Here is a 23,699-nt window from a genome sequence, read left to right as displayed (position 1 = left end):
GGGTGAGAGACATGGACTTAGAGCGACCCACAGTCAAACTTTTAAAGTTAGTTCCACAGAGCGAGGTTGAAAGACAGGTAGTAGTTGTCTCAACATGAGAAGCTTTGCAGAGGAATTGGATGACTGTTCTTCCAGTATCTCTATTATCCATTTCTTCCTCTCTACACACACACACACACACACACACACACTATTACACACACACTTTCGCTATGCACTCTCACAGTGACCCTGGCTCTAACTCCAGGAATGACCCGCCTCCAGCCCTGATCTCTTTCCCTTAGTGAATGGGTGTGAACATGCCGCCTAGTAACACCAGACCCGACCAACCTCTCAGCCCCAGACGTGATGATGGCTGTCAAGGAAATGGGCGCCGGAGGCTGGGTACACAGTGAACCTCTCACTGATGGCTTTTGGGAAGCCTGTTGTGGCATTTTGAAATCCCAACGTGCCACGTGTATTGTCCTTGACAGGGGGGGAAGTGTAGGTCAGAGGAGGGATGGGTATGGGACGCTAAAGACAATAGAGTTATAGAGAGAGAGGTTTGAACTTTAGGGGATGTTGGGAGTGTTGTCAGGTTTACTTGAATGAAGTTTGAAGTTTTTAAGATCCAGAGTCAACTAATCAGTCTTTATGATGAGACTACCCCTCCCTCCGGAGTAAAAGTGCCATGGCTGTCTTGACGTAAGTGCTGTCGTAGCGGGTCACATCAGGAAGTGTGTCATAGTAACACAGCTGAGCGGCTCTGTGAAGATTCATATAGCTAAGTATTCATCCTTTGTGCCTGGCTGAGAAAGCTGAGTGCTTTGGCTCTTTGGAAGTCTCAGGCTTGTACACAATACAATGCTGACAGATGCCAAAGGGATATGAGTGGATATACACTGCTGATAGTCATCAAGTCTCTTTTCTTCAGCTTTTTAACTCTCTCAGTACAAGTCAAAGGTCACAGAGCCTAGTCAGCAGTGGCATGTAAGCCAGACTTCCCCCAAAAAATAGAAGAAAACAAATAACATACAATAATTTATCTTTAGTCTCTCTGTGTTTCATCATTTTCCTTTAATTCGCAAGAGGCTGAATGTATCTCACAGGAGAAAGGATCCGAGCGAGCGAAACAGCGTCCCTCTGTCTCTCTACGTGTAGGCAATCTATCTGAAGCTGTCTGGTCCAAACGACTATGATATTGTTGCCACCCGTAGCATTGAATGCAAAGGAAGCCAGCGAGCATCTGGTCTCCCAATCAGCGTTGAGCTAAACTGAGCCAGCTCAACTGTGAATGGTCCTGGTGCACCAAAACAAAGTATGCTCTCAAATCCCATTGAGAGCATACGTCATTGATAGAAAAACTTGAATTGCTGCATCTCGTTGTGTTGTTGTCCTCCTTGGGCTAATTAGCCAGCTAGCTAAAATGGTCCCTTTCCTAAATTAGCCATAGATAGAGATAGGGATTTGTACTTGTGCTTTTACCTTTTTCTCCGAACTGGCCAATGATTATAATGGCAATTCTGATCCAACCATTAATTCATACATTCTTGTGCCCCTGACCTGAGACGGGTTGCATAACTCCCTGGTATGGCAACAGCTCGGCCTCCGACCGCAAGGCACTACAGAGGGTAGTGCGTACGGCCCAGTACATTACCGGGGCCAAGCTTCCTGCCATCCAGGACCTTTATACCAGGTGGTGTCAGAGGAAAGCCTTAAAAATTGTCAAAGACTCCAGCCACCCCAGTCATAGACTGTTCTCTCTGCTACGGCAAGCGTTACCGGAGCGCCAAGTCCAGGCCCAAGAGGCTTCTAAACAGCTTCTAACCCCAAGCCATAAGACTCCTGAACAGCCAATCAAATGGCTACCCAGACTATTTGCCACCCTCATACGCTGCTGCTACTCTCTGTTCTTATCTATGCATAGCCACTTTAATAACCCTACCTGCATGTACATAATTACCTCGGCACCGGTGCCTCCGCACAATGACACATTGACTCTGAACCTGTAACACCTGTATATAGCCCCGCTATAGTTATTTACTGCTGCTCTTTAATCATTTGTTTTCCTTATCTCTTACTTTTTGGCGGGTATTTGTAATGTAAGGTCTACCTACACCTGTTGTATTCGGCGCATGTGACAAATAAAATTTGAGTTCAATATGTAGCCGGATGTAGAAGGCTAATGTTAACGAGCCAACGTTTCCTATGAATAGAAGTTAGGCTAGCGAGCAAGCATTTTAGCCAGGTAGCATAGGACAACAAAATATAAAAGCATGTACTGCATGACAGAGTGATAGACCGTTTTGTCAACATGAAAGAGAGGAGGATGGCATTGGCTTTGCTCTACAAGTAGGGTGAGTCAACATGTTTCTCTACTTACCCGAATGTGCGCGCACACAGAAATCAGAACCATGGACAGCCACATCGTATTTAGCTTACGTTGATTGGGGTAAATTGTTTTTGCCGTCTTTTAGGCGTCACTGTATTAGACTAAGCAGAGGTGATTTGATGATGTTGAAGTTGAAATGGTGCTGCAATGGTGGAGGCAGCTCCTGTTTTCTTTGCGACTTGCGGTAAGTCTCTGTGGTTCTAAATCAATAGTTGTTTAGTGGTCCGAAAATGTCGGAAACATTAACTAGCTTGACCATTCTATAGGCCAGGTAACTGTCCGTTACTGCACATGCTATATATGTTGTATTATGGCTTTTTTTGTGGATGGGGGGACAGGGGGCTTGGCTTTTTACCCCTTTTTCTCCCCAATTGGTAGTTACAGTCTTGTCTCATCACTACAACTCCCGTACGGACTCGGGAGAGGCGAAGGTCAAGAGTCGTGCGTCCTCCGAAACACAACCCAACCAAGCCACACTACTTCTTGACACAATGCCCATTTAACCCGGAAGCCAGACGCACCAATGTGTCGGAGAAGAAACCGTACACCTGGCAACCATGTAGGTGTGCACTGCTCCCGACCCGCCACAGGAGTCGCTAGTGCGCGATGGGACAAGGACATCCCTACCGGCCAAACCCTCTCCTAACCCGGACGACGCTGGGCCAATTGTGCACCGCCCCATGGGTCTCCTGGACAGAGCCTGGACTCGAACCCAGAATCTCTAGTGGCACAGCTAGCACTGCAATGCAGTGCCTTAGACCACTGCGCCACTTGGGAGGCCTTTCCCCAGTGATTTTCCCCACGCACCGCTAGTACTAGTTAGAATACACCTCTTCTCTTCCTTTCAGCTCCCTCAAAGGATGTTATATCTGGTTCTGCACATCAAGCCCAGTCCAGCCTGCCATCCCTGGGTCTAGCCTATGTGTGACGAGGTGAAAAGGATATCTCTCCTTATTTCTCTTTCTCTCTCTCTCGCTCTCTCTTTCTCTCTCTCTCTCTCTCTCTAGCGCTCTTCCGCTCTCCTTCTCTCTCAGCTTTATTGTCAATTGACTTCCAGACAAAACACACATCTTGTATGTATTTGTCATTGCAAAGAGTATCAAAGTAGACCGTCTCCCTCTTCCTCCTGTGGGATGAGACTATCAGATTCTCTGTTCAGTCAGTGGTGGTGGTGTGAGGTTTCTCAATCCCCAGCCCAGCTGGTGTCTCAGTTAGTCGGGCTCAACACAGAGCAGCTCAACAGCGGGGGAGAGTTAGTTAGCAGAGCCGCTAGGGAACCAAGACACCAGCAGACGAGACAGAAGAGACTCGGAGGAAGAGAAGGCAGACTGACTGAGCTGTTGAACCTCTGACTTCCTTTAGCTCAGCAAGCTAACACAGTATTTTGACATGCAGGACACTCAGCAGCATACCTCAATACGCCTTCATCACGGAATTACTGATCTTTCTGACAGGTCTAGGATCAGTAAATAAAGTTAAATCCATATATAATCAGTTTTTTTCTCTGTGACTTGTAGGTGTAAATCTGCGAAAGAAATAGGTAGTTGTGGATGCAGTTGAATGTTTGATCAATAAATACTGATCTAGGATCAGATGGTAAATACATGTATAATCCTCATTTGTGCAACTAGTAGGCATAAATCTGCGAAAGCAATAGGGAGTCGGGGAGGTGGAAGCAGTGGAATTTTTGATTTCATGGCAGAGTGTTTGGCTCGATTTGAAATTCTGCAGTGGGTCTGAAGCTGAAATGTTTTGTACTGGCTCCATCCCACACTAGTTGTTGGGACTCTGAGGGAAAACAAAGCTTGATGTTAACAGCTCGGGGCAGACAGACAAACGGGTTAGATATAGCGGCTGAGATGTGGCGAAGCTTATAATACACTGTCTATGATCACAATGTGTAACAGCAGGTTAGATGGAATAGTGGTAAAGGGTGGTAAACTACCCGTAGTGTCACGTTCTGACCTTTATTTCCTTTGTTTTGTATTTATTTAGTATGGTCAGGGCGTGAGTTGGGTGGGCAGTCTATGTTTGTTTTTCTATGTTTTGGGGTATTTCTATGTTTCGGCCTAGTATGGTTCTCAATCAGAGGCAGGTGTCATTAGTTGTCTCTGATTGAGAATCATACTTAGGTAGCCTGGGTTGCACTGTTTGTTTGTGGGTGATTGTCTATGTTAGTGGCTTGTGTCAGCACAGGTCTCATTTTGTAGCTTCACGGTCGAATTTGGTTTATTGTTTTTGTTACTCTTTTGTTTAGTGTTCAGTCTTTCTTTATTAAAGATTTTACCATGGACACTTACCACGCCGCATATTGGTCCTCTGATCCTTTTCGCCTCTCCTCTTCAGATGAAGAGGAGGACGACCGTGACACGTAGTAATTACACTCTGGTTACCAAAGTAGTAAAAAGCCAAGTAAATGTTATAAAGTAACTTATAAAGTAACTTATGTGCCCTGCATAAATTCAAGAAATGCACATTGATATACACATAAGTATTTATTGTAATGTCATTCTGTTAGGTATTTCCTTTTGCTGATGTCTGGCTGCCGCTATAAAACCCCATAAGTAGCTGTTCATACTTGGATCTATTTTTCTTGGTGATTTATATTCTGCTCAAAGCCCACTGGGGGTGAGGGAGGTAGGACACAGAGGCAGACTCGCTCGTGCGCAAACTTTCTCGCTCGCTCGCTCTCACGCTTTCATTTACTCACTGTGAGCCAGAGCACTGTCTGCACCAGAGCACTCAGACAGTCAACTCTTTTCTCAAATGGTTCCCCAGAGTCTCTGTGGGTTCAGACCATCAACAGTAATTACAAGGAACACAGTTCTTCTACCTCTACTTCTCAAACGCTGGGGAATTGCTAAAAAGTCTTTGTACTCAAAGGCTGAAACGTTTTTTACCTCTAACGTTTCTCATAACAATGACTGAGGAAGAAGCCTCCAACTTGCTGCCAAAGCGTAGATTTTGTGACTTTTAATGAATTGTTTTCATCACAGCAAAAGCGTTAGGCCCTGGCTAGATTTTTTAAGAAGCATGTCTCTCTGTTTTTCAGTTTTTGCTGTGTGTGTATTTGATTAAGCCTGGAACAAACCCTAATTGAATTCCTTAGCCTGCATTGAACCAGACAAAATCAATGTTTTGCTGGGCAGCATACAAAGATGATGATCTGGTCCCAAGCTACCTTATCCATGATGCTACAGTAGGACATGTTGTGTCATACAGCCATCTTTATGCGTATGCCAGCTTTATCCTGTCACAGTGTTGCTATGCCAACCCAAGTGTGTGTGCGTGCGTGCGTGCGTGCATGCGTGCGTGCGTGCGTGTGTGTGTGTGCATGGTTGCGGGTGAGCACCCGTTGGCCTACCTGTTCTACCATATCCATATCATTCCGAAATGTAGGTCTGGAAAGAAGTTGAATAGAAAAACTGAACTTTTGTCTGTCCTCCTCTCTGATCAGAAGAGGACATCGTCTCCATGGCAGACTCCACCATCACCATAGATGACATCGAGGGAGAGCTTTTCAAGATTGACAGGATTCGAGATGTGCTGGTCAGAAGAGAGTCAGAACTCAGATACATGTGAGTGTCTTGTATGTCAGTTATCTCTAATCTGGATAGCTCTACTCTGGATATCTCTAATCTAGATAATTCTACTGTATTGTCACGTATTATTCTGAATAGCAGGGTGGTGTGCTTGTGCTTGTGTGTGTGTGTAACTAGTGTCCGAAATGTATTTTTTGGCTCACCTGCCAAGGGGACTGGTAGAAAAGCATATTTTTTTACCGGCCAAAATAATAAATTGCCTTTGTGGGTCAAATATACATTAATTTCAGTACATTTCATTCAGATAAGGTATTATGTTGAATACAAACTTAAAGGAGAGGCCAGAGCAGAATTTGAAACAAAATGATTTTAATATATTGATCAACAGTTAATCAAATCAAGTGTATTTGTAGAGCACATTTAAAAACAACTGTAGTTGACCCAAAGTGCTGTCCAGAGTGCAAAAATGATACAATTATGAGAAGTGCAGTGGACATAGAACTGGTGTTCTCCTGATACAAAGGGGAAACACATCTACGAATCCTTTACTTTGAGTAGAAATACCCTGATAAAATACAGGTCAAATAGAGACTTATCAGATGCTGGTTAATTTTGGCTGTGGCTCGATTAAATTTCCCAACCTGAATACAACTGAAGAAGTCTTGAACTCAAAATTCTACTGAAGTATTGGCTATTAAATGTACGTACGGATCAAACATAAAAGTACATTTGAAGGTTTTGTAAACCTACCAGATGCTTAATCATTGTAATAAACTTAAACCTCCTCATCAGACTCCTCACTCTCTACCGCAATCAGCCTCTTTGCACAGTCCATGAAGTCCGGCCTCCTGCTCCTGACAGAGTCCTGGTGCCACAGAATCACAGCTTTTATCGGACCATACTCCCTGATCTCTGGAGAGGACAGCTGGACCATAAGGAAATCTGACAGTGTATCAGACTTTAGGTTGGACCGCCAATCGTTTTTCACCTGTTTCATGGTATTAAAACCTCTTTCACATTCAGCTGTGGAGGCAGGGAAGGACAGGACCTGGTCAACCAATGCTAGCAATGCTAGCACTGCTGTTGACACGGAACCAGGACATCTTCTGCAGGTACTGGGGCCCTTGGTACATCGGCACCTTCAGGACAGTCCACTGGTCAGGGATCCTTTCAACATGGATGCCAGAGGTCTCCAGGACAGTCCACTGGTCAGGGATCCTTTCAACATGTATGCCAGAGGTCTCCAGGACAGGCTTGAAATGGTCCACCAGGGTTCCCAGTTCAGTGTCTCCAAATTCTAGAATAATTGGATACATTACAACAAGCATCATGCAGTTTAAATTCTCAAACTATAAAAATACGATCCTGAATCTAACCTGACTGCCCTGTAATAGAAAACAGAGTAACCTGCTGCATGTCCTGACTCTGGCCAGTTGGTGAAGCTGACCAACTTGGTGGCACACAGGACCCCTATACTGGTGTACTGGAACCTGTCAGTCATACTCTCCACTCGCCTGTCAAGCATTTTGTCCTGTGAGGTGATGAGCGTCTTGCTGTCACCTCTGGTCAGCGAAATTCCCTCATATCTGTTGGCCATTGTGGCCTTTCATCATGGGCCCTTCTCTGATGAGAAAAGGTTCATTTTACCATCCTTTCAGAATTTTCCTTTACAACACACTCTCACTCCTTCTCTTATTGACGTAATCCTTTCTCTTAATTCACTTAAGGGAAGTATTTCTTATTGCAGCTTAAATAAACATACCTGGTTTTGTACTTCTTAAGTACAGCCTGTGTTGAGCTGTGGGCTTCTGCTATGGTGATGGTGGACCTCTGCAGATAGGCGGACAGGATGCTCAAGTGTGTTAGTGTGTCATGCAGGAAGCCACAGAAGCGGATAACAACAGCCTCCCTCGCAGTAGTATTTCCTGGCCTTGGCCTGCTGGACACGTCAGACATTTTGGGCATCAGCAGATTGAATCTGAAATGGATAAAGAACAAAGACAGACAAATAGACAATTAATTGCCGTCCACAAAAAAAAAAATATTAGATATGACACATTTTATCAGTGCATAAAGCATTGAAACATGATGTTACTAATTGTAACCGTGTTTGTTGTTATTACTGGACATTACATATTGATGATGACATTTGGAGTACTTAGCATAGCAATCTAGAGCCACTACCTGTTCCAGGTGCTGGACAAGCCCCTGGTAACCTCGCAGGAAGTGGTCCAGTGCACGCAATAGGTGTCCTACCCATCGGGTCCCGCCAATTCTGATGGGCGCCAGTGGTGTGTGCCCAAGAGCCTGGAAGCTGTTTACCAGGTTTGCCAAGTTGGACCGGATGGCATCAGAAAAGGTCAGTTCAAGGCGATGTGCCATACAGTGGATGCCGGTGATGTAGGCCCTGTCCCCCTTCAGCCGGCTGACCGCACCATTCTTGGCTCCGGTCATCACAGCAGCTCCATCTGTTCCAAGAGCGACCAACTTGCTCCCCCACTCCCTCCATGATGGCACTGATGGCGTTGCTTATGTGTGCCGCGTCTGTCTTCTCCACCGACTTGATGCCAACAAACTTCGACTCGATCTTGCCCTTGTGACAGAATCTGACAAACTAACTACTCCTCTTTCACAGAACTGTCTGTGGAGCCATCTGACATGATGGAGAGAGTTTTTCAGATGATCTCTGATGTTGTTTCTCTCCACCTCTGCAATATGGTGCCTAAACTCTGGCCTGCTTCTCATTTCTATATGTTGAGCGAACAGCAAACTGCAAAAATCAAACATCAAATGAATTCAGTTTTAATATATAGATAGCTCTGAATCCATGATATGGCAGTGGTTGAAAAGCAATTTTCTGTCCATTCAAAAATACGTTTTCTGAACAACAAGTTATGGTCAATAATATCAAATTCTGCACTGAAATCTAACAGTACAGCTCCCACAATATTCTTATTATTCATGTATTTCAACCAATCATCTATCATGACACAAGGCGAGACCCAGATGCAGACACAGGAGGCAGATGGTTGGAGTCTTACAATATTTATTAATCCAATAGGGGAAGGCAAGAGAATGGGTGTGGACAGGCAAAAAGGTCAAAACCAGTTCAAAAGGTACCGAAGGGCAGGCAGAATCAAGGTCAGGCCAGGCAGGATGATCAGGCAGGCGGGAAAGAAGTCCAGAGTCACGCAGGGGTCAAAACCAGGAGGACTATCACAAAGAGAATAGAAAAAAAAAGTATGGGAAAAACACACTGGTTGACTTGACTAACATACAAGACGAACTGGCACAGAGAGACAGGAAACAGAAATAAACACATTGGGGAAAACAAGCGACACCTGGAGGGGGGTGAGACAATAACGAGGACAGGTGAAACTGATCAGGGTGTGATATCATCAGTCATTTGTGTCAGTGCAGTACATGTTGAGTGCCCTTCTCTATAAATATGCTGAAAGTATGTTGTCAGTTTGTTTACAGAGAAATAGCATTGTATTTGGTCAAACACCATTTTTTTCTAACAGTTTGCTAAGAGCTAGCAGCAAGCTTATAGGTCTGCTTTTAGAACCAGTAAAGGCCGCTTTACCACTCATGGGTAGCCGACTGACTTTGGCTTCCCTGCAGGCCTGAGGACAAACACTTCCCTCTACACCCAGATTAAATATATGACAGATAGGAGTGGCTATAGTGTCAGCTACCATACTCAGTAGTTGTCAATGCCAGGATGTTTGTCATTATTGATCGATAACAATAATTTTTGCACCTTGCCCGCACTAACTAAAAATAAATATGACAATGATTTTCTTTCATTATATGTTTTTTTATGCATGAATACAATGGCTCACTGTTCGTTGTTGGCATTTCTTGTCTAAGTTTGCCCACTTTGCTAATGACGTAATCGTTAAAATAATTGGCACATCAAATGGTTTTGTGATGAATAAGCCATCTGATTCAATGAAAGACGGAGATTAATTTGTCTTTCTGCGCATAAATTCATTTAAAGTACTCCAATTATTTTTCCATCATTCTTTCCATCATTGATCTTGGCTTCATAATACAGTTTCTTCTTCTTTTTGTTGAGTTTAGTCACATCAATTCTCAATTTGCAGTAAGTCAGCCAGTCAGATGTGCAGCCAGACTTATTAGCCACTCCTTTTGCCCCATCTCTTTCAACCATACAGTGCCTTGCAAAAGTATTCACCCCTCTTGGCGTTTTTCATATTTTATTGCTTTACAACCTGTAATTTAAATAGATTTTTATTTGGATTTCATGTAATAGACATACACAAAATAGTCCAAATTGGTGAAGTGAAATGACAAAAAAGCAAGCGGCAAAATTGAGACCAAGGAGCTCTCCAAACAGGTCAGGGAGAAGTTCAGATCAGGGATGGGTTCTAAAAAAATATCTGACACTTTGAACATCCCACAGAGCACCATTAAATCCATTGTTAAAAAATGGAAAGAATATGGCCGCCACCAAAACTCATTGTCCAGGCAAGGAGGGCATTAATCAGAAAGGCAACAAAGAGACCAAAGATAACCCGGAAGGAGCTGCAAAGCTTCACAGTGGAGATTGGAGTATCTGTCCATAGGACCACTTGAAGCCGTACACTCCACAGAGCTGGGCTTTATGGAAGAGTGTCCAGAAAAAAAGCCATTGCTTAAAGAAAAAAATAAGCAAACACGTTTGATGTTCCCCAAAAGGCATGTGGGAGACTCCCCAAACATATGGAAGAAGGTACTCAAATGTAGCTTTTTGGCCATCAAGGAAAACACTATGTCTGGCTCAAACCCAACATCTCTCATCACCCCGAGAACACCATTGTCACGAGAACTTTCAATCCCAATGATAATAACTAACAATCAATAGCTTTGACCAATCCCAGAGGTTTGTAAGACCCTGGGTTTAATAATAATTAGGCAAAGACTCAGCTTATGCAAAAGGCTCGTACAGTTTATTCACGAGAATGTTCTGAAGTCCATAATACAAAGACATCCGTTTTATAACTCACTCCCTACTTACGCACATACCTCCACACAAACAGTAGATATCCTAAGCACATACATACACACGAACAGTAGGTGAGTTGTATCCACTGTTTATCACTACCAAGCCGACAGTTCAATTCCCCTGAGATTAGAGGAACCTTGAAAGGACTCCTTGTCCTATTGTAAGTTTCTCAGCGTTCTAGCATGGTGAGGTCATACACAGTTGAATTGTTCTTGGTATCTTCTTAGTCACACACGCACACATTTCTCTCCCTCCCATGTCTCTACCAAACTTTATTGGACTTATGTCTAGTACTTTAATTATTCATTATACATTCTACATAAACTAATAATCACTAATAGTTACATTTCAGGGTGGAATTCTTCATCATAATGCAGTGGGGATGTTATTCCATCGGCAGGGACTGGGAAACTGGTCGGAATTGAAGGAATGATGGATGGCGCTAAATACAGGGAAATTCTTGATGGAAACCTGTTTCAGTCTTCCAGAGATTTGAGACTGGGACGGAGGTTCACCTTCCAGCAGGACAATTACCCGAAGCATACTTCTAAAGCAACACTTGAGTGGTTTAAAAGGAAACATTTAAATGTCATGAAATGGCCTAGTCAAAGCCCAGACCTCAATCCAATAGAGAATCTGTGGTATGACTTAAAGATAGCTGTACATCAGCAGGAAAAGATTGCTGTACACCAGCAGGAACCCATCCAATTTGAAGAAGCTGGAGCAGTTTTGCCTTGAAGAATGGGCAAAAATCCCAGTGGCTAGATGTGCCAAGCTTATAGAGACATATCCAAAGAGACTTGCAGCTGTAATTGCTGCAAAAGTTGGCTCTACAAAGTATTGACTTTGGGGGGTTGGGGTTGAATAGTTATGCACGCTCATGTTTTCAGTTTTTTTGTCTTCATTTTTGTTTGTTCTTGTTCCTCTAGTGTTTGTAAACAACCTGGTAGGTTGATTAATAACCTGTACCATTTACAGACACTGGTTACAGCTAGACGCTTCCTGTTGAGCGGACATTTTCATGAAAACAAGTCAATATTCAGGTCTCCAAGGAAGTATATCTCTATGTTTACATCACATACACTATCAGGCATTTCACACAAATTATTTAGAAACTAAGTGTTAGCACTTGGTGGCCTATAGCAAGAACAAAATAATAAACTTTAGATGTGGCAGGTGAACCTGCAATCACAGCACTTCAGTGACACTTGACATGAGATCGTCTTGACATGAGAACTTCTCTAAGCATTACAGGGATATGGCTTTGAATATATATATATATGAGAGAGAGAGAGAGAGAGAGAGAGAGAGAGAGAGAGAGAGAGAGAGAGAGAGAGAGAGAGAGAGAGAGAGAGAGAGAGAGAGAGAGAGAGAGAGAGAGAGAGAGAGAGAGAGAGAGAGAGAGAGAGAGAGAGAGAGAGAGAGAGAGAGAGAGAGAGAGAGAGAGAGAGAGAGAGAGAGAGAGAGAGAGAGAGAGAGAGAGAGAGAGAGAGAGAGAGAGAGAGAGAGAGAGAGAGAGAGAGAGAGAGAGAGTTTTTATAAAACCTTTATTTTTTACTCAAGTGTTAACATAAATAATGACACACTGCCTTTTCAGAAATGAAACAACAAATGTTATTCCTAAACAAAAATAAATACATAACATATACATTCAACTTATTTCAGCAGCAAAAAATAATTTCCCCTCCTCTACAAAACAAAGCGCTCTTTCGTAGGCCCACTTCTCCTCAAATAATAGGAGATCTTTTACAGCTGAAAAGAACTCAAAATCTACTTTTATTCTTGCTTTCACTGAACCTTTAAAAACACATCTTACATCCTGCCCATATCCCGTTTCTATCTTATGTTTCCTACTCAGAAAAATTGACATCTTAGCTTGTCCCAAAATAAAATTTAACATTTGACATTTTCTTTTCTGTTGTTTACTATATTGAAACCCCAAAATAAAAACAGTGTTATTGAAAAACTCCCCTACTGCTTTAAACAAAGATTCCAGCATTTCCAATAGAGGTTTTATCCTCTCACACTCCATAAAACAGTGAAAAATGGTTTCTCTTATATTACAAAAAGGACATCCATCTCTAACATCTGAGTTAATAACAGATACAAAAGCATTAACTGCAATGATGCCATGCAAAACCCTCCATTGCATATCACCAGTACCCTTTTGTAACGGTGGTTTGTACAGTGCTCTCCATGCTGGCTTTACCTTGTCATCAATGCCCAATTTTACCCTCCATGGAGTATCTTTTCTATTTTTCAATTTATCTTTATTCAACACCTTGACACACCCCCTATACAATTCCTTCCCATTCACCTCATCCAAACCCACCTCCTCCAACCCTCTCAAATCCAGCAATAACGCCTTTCTTTCTGACTCTGGGATATTTGGTGTAATCCCTATTTTTGGAAATGAGACGTCTTCATCTTGCACCTTCTTCTTGTGGCTACTAAGCATACCCCATTCTTCCGCTGACAGAGCCTTCCTACAGCTCCCCAGCATTTGTCCGACAATCCTTTCCGACCTCATCCCCAAATGTTCTGCCACCCGTCTTCCATCCATTAAGGCGGGCCCAGCCATGGCCATTAACTGTCTTAAGGTGATGATTTTCCCCTTCACCAGAATCTTGGAGAAATGTGGAACAGCTGCAGTTGTACAATCCAGTCTTGCCCCATACACCAGAGGTTCCTCCAACAGCCAATGCACTGACTCCGCTGAAGTTCTTCTGGACACCTTCATTACGCTCCACACTCTGAGAAGGCCTCTGTAAAACGGAGGTACTCCTTCCCTAGAAATCTGGCTACTATCAACCAGAAATAAAGCCTTCTTTAAACCTAATCCTCCAACCCGCTGTAATATAAGACCTGTCACCCCTCTCCACACCACATTTTCCGGTCCATAAAGCAACCTTTGAATAAACTGAAACCGAAAAGCAGCAGCCCTACTAGCAAGATGTACAAGACCTTGTCCCCCCTCCTCTTTTGACAAATACAAAACACTTTGTGGAACCCAGTGATACTTATCCCAAAAGAAATCCACAATAATTGCCTGTATCTTAGCCAGAAGGCCAGATGGTGGTTCTAAAACTGACAACCGATGCCACAGTGCAGAGGCAATCACATTGTTAACTATAATAGTGCGCCCCCTATATGACATACGAGATAGTAACCAACGCCATCTCCTCATCCTCCCTTCCACCATTTCAACCACCCCACTCCAATTTTTTTCCATAGTCCCCTCATCTCCTAGGTACACTCCAAGATACTTAAAACCTCCCTTACACCATTCTAGCCCCCCTGGCAAAACCATGATCCCTCCAGACCATTCTCCAATCTGTAAAGCACAACTCTTTTCCCAATTTACCTTTGCAGAGGATATTCCCCTAAAACGATCAACCATTAGACTCAAACTATCCACCTCCGCTTGATTTTTCACTAGCACAACTACATCATCAGCATAGGCTGAAAGACGAATAGGAGGAATATCCTCTGAAAGGCACACCCCTGCAATGCGACTTCTAATGCTATTTAGTAGTGGCTCTATAGCAATAGCATATAACATCCCAGACATAGAACATACTACCTAATACCTCTACACACTTTAAAAGGAGCACTCAAACCACCGTTAACTTTCAATACACTTTCAATGTCACCATATATCACCTTTATCATGGCAATAAAACCAGAGCTGAACCCAAACGCCTCAAACGTGTGCCATAAATATTGATGTTCAACTCGGTCAAATGCCTTTTCCTGATCAATTGAAATTAGACCAGCATCCAACCCAATAGCCTTAGAGACGTCCAAAAAATCACGAATCAGAGAAATGTTATCCCCTATCTGCCTGCCAGGAACACAGTAGGACTGATCCGTATGTATGATTTGCCCCATCACCTCCTTCAGCCTGTTGGACAAAGCCTTTGACAATATTTTATAATCAGTACACAATAAAGCCACCGGCCTCCAGTTCTTCACCTCCCTCAGGTCACCCTTTTTAGGCAGTAGGGTGAGGACAGCCCTTCTGCAGCTTATTGGTAGTAACCCTCCGGTTAAACTATCATTAGCTACTTCTAACCAATCCTCTCCCAACATAGCCCAAAAAGACTTAAAAAAGTCAACGGGAAGCCCATCAATGCCTGGTGCCCTTCCATTTTCCATGCCATTTAATGCAGTGTATAAATCCTGCAAAGACAATGGTTGCTCAAGCTCAACCTGAGCTTCTGCAGGCACCTTTGGGAGCCCATCAAAGAACTGCTGTGTCACTGTTTTGTCCTCTTTGTACTCACACTTGTAGAGCTCAGCATAGAACTCTACTGCCCTCTTTCTAATTTCACTAGGGCTAGTGAGCTCTTGTCCAACAGCTGATTTGAGACAATGAATAATTTTTCTTTGTCCATTCTTTTTCTCTAAACCAAAGAAAAATTTGGATGAGGCATCCATTTCAGATATGCCCTGAAATTTACTTCTCACCAATGCCCCCTGTGCTCTGATACCCAGCAGATCTGCCAATGCAGCTTTTCTCCTCTTGAGGGCCTGAGTATGGCCTCGATCTCCTGTGGTCTCAACCAACGTCATGAGTTCCACTATTTCAATCTCTAGGGCTTTCATTGATCTGGTGATATCCTTGGTGACATTCTCCGTGTATTGATTACAAAATTGTTGAATCTGGATTTTCCCTATATCCCACCATTGTTGAAGGGATACAAAACTGGCCTTTTGAGACCTCCACCTCTCCCAAAAAAAACTGAAACAATTCCTGAAGTGAGCATCACTCAATAAAGTTATATTAAAATGCCAGTATGCACTTTTAGGTTTTACATCGTTAATGAACACCACCTCTGTTATTAAACAATGATCAGAAAATCCCACTGGAGTTATCACACTTGATTTACAGACCTGAGATTGATGCTCAAAAACATAAAACCTATCTAACCTGGCCATAGAGATGATGTTCTCTCTCACATGCGCCCAGGTGTACTGCCTTGTTCTTCCATGTTGACTCCGCCAAATATCACACAGTTCATTTGTTACAATAAGGCGTTTTAAAAACGTCCTTGAGGCTATATGAGGTTCTTGGTGATTTCTATCTAAATCACTAACTGTGCAGTTAAAATCCCCAGCAATAAACAAATAATCTTCTTTGTTACATTTCTCAATGGTATTTGATAATGTCTCTAAAAAACATACCCTCTCAACTGTCACCACTGGGGCATATACATTTATCAGACACATATTGATGTTTTCATACCTTGCTCTAACTTTTAATAACCTCCCCTCAACTACCTCTTCAACCTCATATGACAAAGGCAAAAACCCTTTTGAGAACAAGATAACCACACCCCCACTTTTTGAGTTTTTATGACTACACAAAACTGTCCCCCCCCCCACTCCTGTTGCCACATAACTTCATTTTCCAAATTACTATGCGTTTCTTGTAGAAAAATTATGTCACTTCCCTTTCCCCTCATTAACTCATACACCATGGCTCTTTTTTTAACATCTCTTGCCCCATTTACGTTTAAAGAAGAGATCTTAAAACTGCTCATGGATAAGAAAAAAATACAGAGGAAGATACAGCCACCACATCTCTTTACAGAGTTAAAACTGCAACTGAACTCTTTCATTTTCTTTAGAATTTGCATCACTTATTACTCTCGTGACCACTTTCTTGAGTCTAGCAATTTCAGGGCTTTTCAAACCTCCCCCTGTAATTTTTGACATCAGAAACTTTGCTGATTCAATAAACAATTCACGTTCAGGGAAAAAATCAGTTACATTGTAATCCTGCATATATTTCTTCCCTTTTGTCAACTTCAGAAATTGACGTATCTTCTCGATCCCATACCTCCCTTCCACCCCATCTATCTCACTATATTGTTGTGACGCGTCAGATGACTCACTCTCGCTATCCTCCCCAGAAGAAAACCCCATCTCTACAACCTGTTCATCTTCACCTGATTTATCCATCTCTACCTTTCTCTTAGAATTAGACCCTTCACCACCCCTTAAATTCTTCCTTTTACTCCTCGGTATTTTGAAAACATCCGCTTCCTTTTCCGTTATTTCAATCTCCTCTTGACCTCCAATTTCATTTTCCAGCACCACCTCAGCGACGGCAGTCGCAATCTCACCTACTGTTTCCCCTCCCTCTTTGTTCTGATCTACCACAATTGCCCCCGTATCCACAATGCCTTCCTCTCCTACTTTTCCAACCACATCTGCCCACCTTCTCTCTTCCCCTACACCTGTAGTATTTTCATCCCTTCGCTGTGGTACGTTAGTTGCACCCGCACTAAAGCTACTACCAGGCTCAGCGCGTTCATTCTCGGGACAATTACGCACCAAATGCCCCTCTCTTCCACATCCAAAACATTTCATTGATTCAGTAGATGCATAGAAGACATAATCAAATCCATCAATCTTAAAACTAAACGCTAAATTCAGTTCATCTCCTTCCTTCTTTAAAATCATATGCACTTGTCTCCTATGAGACACGACATGTTTCAACAACGGAGATTTGCATCCAAAAAGAACCTTCTTTATTGTAGATACGATTTGACCATGGCGAGATAACTCTCGCTCTAACACTTCATCTCTAACAAATGGTGGCACGTTAGAAAGCATAACTTTCTTCGCAGGATTCATAAGCGGAAATACCGGCGTCTGTGTCTCCCGCAACACAACACCCCTCTCAACTATCTTATTCACCTTTTCAATTGAATCTAAGAATATCACTACAGCGCTATTCATCCTTGAGGCTGATTTGATGCTATCATACCCAATGATAGCACCCACAGCCAAGCTACATTCTTCCACTGAACACCCAGCCGCAGCAGGAATTTTTACTCCATGCCTCCGACTAAGTTTTTCAAACTCTACATTTCCGCGAGTGGCCATTGCAACCAGCCCCACCCGCTGGTTGTGCCCTCGCGAAAAAACAACCTCAAAGATCCCACCACCCCTATACGTGCTCAAAGATCCCACCACCCCTATACGTGCTTAGTGATAGTTAAACAATATATCCGTAAAACAACTAAACTAATCAATATATATATATATATATATGTACATACCAAAACCCAATAGAGTGAAAAGAAATTCCATTCGCTCTCACAAACACTCTGCTTGACGACTCACTCCCAGCATGCACTCCGACGAGAGAGAGAGAGAGAGAGAGAGAGAGAGAGAGAGAGAGAGAGAGAGAGAGAGAGAGAGAGAGAGAGAGAGAGAGAGAGAGAGAGAGAGAGAGAGAGAGAGAGAGAGAGAGAGAGAGAGAGAGAGAGAGAGAGAGAGAGAGAGAGAGAGAGAGAGAGAGAGAGAGAGAGAGAGAGAGAGAGAGAGAGAGAGAGAGAGAGAGAGAGAGAGAGAGAGAGAGAGAGAGAGAGAGAGAGAGAGAGAGAGAGAGAGAGAGAGAGACATTCTGTAGTTCTGAGTAGAAGTTGGAAGTTTACATACACCTTAGCCAAATACATTTAAACTCACTTTTTCACAATTCCTGACATTTAATCTCAGTAAAAACTCCCTGTCTTAGGTCACTTAGGATCACCACTTTATTTTAAGAATGTGAAATGTCAGAATAATAGTAATATAGAGAGAATTACTTATTTCAGCTTTTATTTCCTTCATCGCATTCCCAGTGGGTCAGAAGGTTACATACACTCAATTAGTATTTGGTAGCATTGCCTTTAAATTGTTTAACTTGGGTCAAATGTTTCGGGTAGCCACAATACGTTGGTTGAATTTTGGCCCGTTCCTCCTGACAGAGCTGGTGTAACTGAGTCATTTTTGTAGACCTCCTTGCTCGCACAAGCTTTTTCAGTTCTGCACACAAATCTTCAATAGGATTGCGGTGAGGGCTTTGTGATGGCCACTCCAATACCTTGACTTCGTTGTCCTTAAGCCATTTTGCTACAACTTTGTATGTATGCTTGGGGTAATTGTCCATTTGGAAGACCCATTTGCGACCAAGCTTTAACTTCTTGACTGACGTCTTTAGATGTTGTTTCTATATATCCACATAATATTCTTTCCTCATGATGCCATCCATTTTGTGAAGTGCACCAGTCCCTCCTGCAGCAAAGCACCCCCACAACATGATTCTGCCACCCCCGTGCTCCACGGTTGGGATGGTGTTCTTCGGCTTGCAAGCCTCCCCGTTTTCCCTCCAAACATAACAATGGTCATTATGGCCAAACAGTTTCATCAGACCAGAGGACATTTCTCCAAAAAATCCCCATGTGCAGTTGCAAACCGTAGTCTGTTTTTTTATGGCGGTTTTGGAGCAGTGGCTTCTTCCTTGCTGAGCGGCCTTTCAGGTTATGTCAATATAGGACTAGTTTTACTGTGGATATTGATACTTTTGTACCTGTTTCCTATAGCATCTTCACAAGGTCCTTTGCTGTTGTTCTGGGATTGATTTGCACTTTTCGCACCAAAGTACGTCCATCTCTAGGAGACAGAACGCGTCTCCTTCCTAAGCGGTATGATGGCTGTGTGGTCCCATGGTGTTTATACTTGCGTACTGTTGTTTGTACAGATGAATGTGGTACCTTCAGGCGTTTGGAAATTGCTTCCAAGGATGAACCAGACTTGTGGAGGTCTACAATTTGTTTTCTGAGGTCTTGGCTGATTTCTTTTGATTTTCCCATGATGTCAAGCAAAGAGGCACTGAGTTTGAAGGTAGGCCTTGAAATACATCCACAGGTACACCTCCAACTGACTCAAATTATGCCAATTAGCCTATGCCAAGCTTCTAAAGCCATGACATAATTTTCTGGAATTTTCCAAGCTGTTTAAAGGCACAGTCAACTAAGTGTATGTAAACTTTTGACCCACTGGAAGTGTGATACAGTGAATTATAAGTGAAATAATCTGTCTGTAAACAGTTGTTGGAAAAATTACTTGTGTCATGCATGAAGTAGATGTTAACAAACTATAGTTTTGGCAAGTCAGTTAGGACAAGAAATGTGTGGAGTGATTGAAAAATCAGTTATAATTCCAACTTCAACTGTATATATCAGCTACCCAATATATATATAAAACAACACCTCCCCCATAAGCATTTCTGCCTATTCTATCCTATCTATCCTTGTATTGCTATTGCTGTATCATCAAAATACTTATTTAAGTGAGTTTCAGAAATGGCTAATATATGAATGTTATCTGATGTTATCAAGTGATTGATTTCATGAACACTATTTCTAAGGCTACCTATATTAATATGGGATATTTTCAGCCCTTTCCTGTGTAGCTTCTCAGAGAAAGACATAACATGGAGAAGAACAAACAAAGCAAGAGAACAAAAAGTAAAACATTCATCAGTCCATTAACCAGTTGGTGTGTGTAAGTGTGTGTGTGTGTGTGTGCTGCGGGGTTGAAGCTACAAACCCATAGGCTTGGCTCTCTCATCCCTTCTAGGCTTTTGGGTCAGGGTTAAGCTCAACACAGGGACACATCTGTGTGTGCGTGAATGCATGCTCACAGTTACGTACACTGTTAGAAGAGACAGGGTGATCCAATAGAGAGGAATGAAAGGAGTAATCCAGGAATGTCTATACTCGGGCATGATTATACTGCATATTTACTGGTGCTACACCATCATAACCCTATAGAATGCACTATAGTGACATCTCCTCCCTTCCTTACTGTGACACAGAGACAGGGAATGAGCTGTGATTCATTTAGAGCCAAGACTTTGAAACACAGTAATCTAATCAGACTTTAATTAGAATAGCTGAGCATATAAAGTTAGTGTAACGATCCCTGTATGTTGCCAATTCAGGAATATGGGTAGCATCCGTGATCAAATCAAGTTTATAGAAAACCCATTCAACTCACCACTCATAACAATGATAACAAAGATAAGAAGCAAAGCTGCTTCAACAATTTCATTATAATTGAATAGAAGGGAGTATAATCTGTTTAAGTAGAATACAGTGGTTCCCCTCGGGCCATACATCATCTGTATTCTGCACCTTGCCCACCGCAGGTCCCTATTCATCCCGTCTGACAGGTAGTGGAGGTAGTGGAGGTAGAGAGGTGAGGCTCTCAGTTAGCTGACAGTGATGGATGTCTGTAGGCTCAGCTACCCAACTCAGCCCTTCCTTTTACTCAATACATTTCAAGCTTAATTGCCTCCACCATGTACATTCCTCCTACAGAGAACCATTAACTTCTGGTGTTGGCCCTAGACTGTAGCACTCAATACTTCAATAGGATACGTGATAATTAACACTATTTCAAGTTTAGGAGTCAGAACCCTGAATCCATCACCAGAGGGCTACAGTTGGCCTACGGACAGGGGGAACCGTAAGAACAGTGCCCTGCCATTCTCTTTATTGTCTTAGATAAAGAATAGAGTAGCATGGGTTCAAACTACAGTATAAACTGTAAAAGTCAAGGTTCAGCTTCATCTAGGCAACCTGTAAACCAACAATGAACTATAAATCAAATCAAATCAAATCAAATATTTACTGTATTTAATGTAACAATAAGTAATATATGCCGTTCTTATAAAAATAAGAAGGGATGCAGTCAGTCTCTCTTCAGCTCATCTTTATAACCATTGAATCCAAAGCAATTTACAACAGTGAGTGAATGTATAAACCTTAGGGCAGTGTCTCTCTCAGCTGTAGTGAAAAACAACTTTCCCTGTAATCCTCCCTATTGATAATGCTACTAAACTGACCCTCTCCCTCAGTAGCTAGTGATGTCCCTTCTTACTGATGTCATTAGGCTGACCTCTCACTCAGTTGCTAGTGAGGTCACTAGGCTGGGTACTGGGACCTCGGAAATCTCTGACTTCCGACATCAGTGCGTTCAAGACAACCAGGAACTCTGAAAAAAACGAGATCCGACTTGGATCCATCTTTTTAGAACTCCCACTTTCTGGCCTGAAGATCACGGACGTCATGATTTGACCTTGTTTTTTTCAGCGTTCCCAGTTGTCTTGAAAGCACCATTATTCAGTAGCTAGTGCTGTCCCTTCTTAATGATGGCACTGGGCTGACCCTTCACTCAGTAGCCATGTCCACAACATTCTAATTATAGCACTGCCACTGAGTCCTGAATTAACAATGATGTAGCTTACTAATGATGATACTGTAGCTGACCCTCTCACTCAGCAATGATGTTCTGCTCTATCTACACTACAGAATGAATAATGTTCTGCTCTACAGTACGTCACTACACTGACCTATGAGTCATCACTGATGTTCCTCAGAAGGGAAATGTGTCATGTGGCAGGAGACCAGAACTAACCCATGGTCTGATGTCTCATCCTCCTAGTCATGGATGATGTACCCTGTCTGTTTGTCACCACTCTCCAGCATCTAGAGCCGCCTTTCTTAAAGTAGGGGTCGCGACCCATGGGACCTGTTAATGGTGGGTCGCGACGTGTCAGTGTACATTTATAATTGTTTGATTAATTACTGGAATTGATTTGGCCAAGTGCACGTGCGCTCTCTGTTCAATGCGCTTTCTGCTTAATTTAAGCAGCGGCCTCTGCTCAGTTTGGCTGCTGCGCGAGTGTGAGAGGGAGATGCCCGTGTGCTTTGCGGTTTACCGGATCTTGTTTTCTGTAGTTTTCTTGAAGATCACTTCACGACACACGTTGCAGCGCTGTCGTTCAGGCAGCTGATGATGCGCTGTCGTTCAGGCAGCTGATGATGCGCTGTCGTTCAGGCAGCTGATGATGCGCTGTCGTTCAGGCAGCTGATGATGCGCTGTCGTTCAGGCAGCTGATGATGCGCTGTCGTTCAGGCAGCTGATGATGCGCTGTCGTTCAGGCAGCTGATGATGCGCTGTCGTTCAGGCAGCTGATGATGCGCTGTCGTTCAGGCAGCTGATGATGCGCTGTCGTTCAGGCAGCTGATGATGCGCTGTCGTTCAGGCAGCTGATGATGCGCTGTCGTTCAGGCAGCTGATGATGCGCTGTCGTTCAGGCAGCTGATGATGCGCTGTCGTTCAGGCAGCTGATGATGCGCTGTCGTTCAGGCAGCTGATGATGCGCTGTCGTTCAGGCAGCTGATGATGCGCTGTCGTTCAGGCAGCTGATGATGCGCTGTCAGCTACTGACTTGTCTTTTTTTAAATTGTACTATTATTATTTTTTATTGTCAATCAATCTTTTTTTTAAGGATTTTTTATTAACAACAAATCAATACATAAAGCACATGAGGGAACACAAGCATACATAGATGACAAACAATGGACAATCAAGCTAGGGGGTACAATATCACATTACAATTACACAAGGACCTTAAGGGACATAAGTACATATACTTACAATTCTAACAGCTTTTTTGTTAGTAGAGCATTTAACCGTCTTAAAATACAGTTCAATTTCTTTTTGTAGGGTACGAAAATGTAGTTTTCTGTTTGTAAATGTACGTTTGTGTATATCAAATTTGGCCAAAATAATTCTTATTATAATTATTATTTCTATTGTATGTAAAGAATCTCTCCACAATAGTGTAAAATCTTCATAAATGTGTTCAAATATAAACCTACTGATGTCTCAGCTACTGACTTGTCATTCCCACTCGCCATCACTCACCACTGTCATCAAACGCACTCATGACTGACTGAGCTCAATTGTCATGAAATGCATATACAGCGATGAGTTTCTCTCTCTTTCATACAAACTTATAACAAGGAGCCCCCACAATGTGTTTTGTGTGTGGAAGTGCTTAGTAATGAGACTTGCATAACAAACAAATTAACAAAATGATACGTCCTGACCAAACATCCACAACATCACGGTAAGCCCAGGGAGT

General features: G+C 42.8%; 1 protein-coding gene across 1 annotated transcript in view; it reads left to right on the top strand.

Annotated features, from left to right (window-relative positions):
• LOC110495114 (bMERB domain-containing protein 1) overlaps positions 1 to 23,699 on the top strand; it is a 53,629-nt gene that overhangs the window by 6,339 nt on the left and 23,591 nt on the right. Inside the window, exon 2 of the mRNA XM_036949488.1 lies at positions 5,829 to 5,949. Coding sequence (XP_036805383.1) covers positions 5,829 to 5,949 — 121 coding nt within the window. The remainder of the gene's footprint in view (positions 1 to 5,828; positions 5,950 to 23,699) is intronic.

The sequence above is a fragment of the Oncorhynchus mykiss genome, chromosome 17, assembly GCF_013265735.2.
Source record: "Oncorhynchus mykiss isolate Arlee chromosome 17, USDA_OmykA_1.1, whole genome shotgun sequence".
NCBI classification, from domain to species: domain Eukaryota; kingdom Metazoa; phylum Chordata; class Actinopteri; order Salmoniformes; family Salmonidae; genus Oncorhynchus; species Oncorhynchus mykiss.
This window is presented reverse-complemented; position numbering and strand designations above follow the sequence as displayed.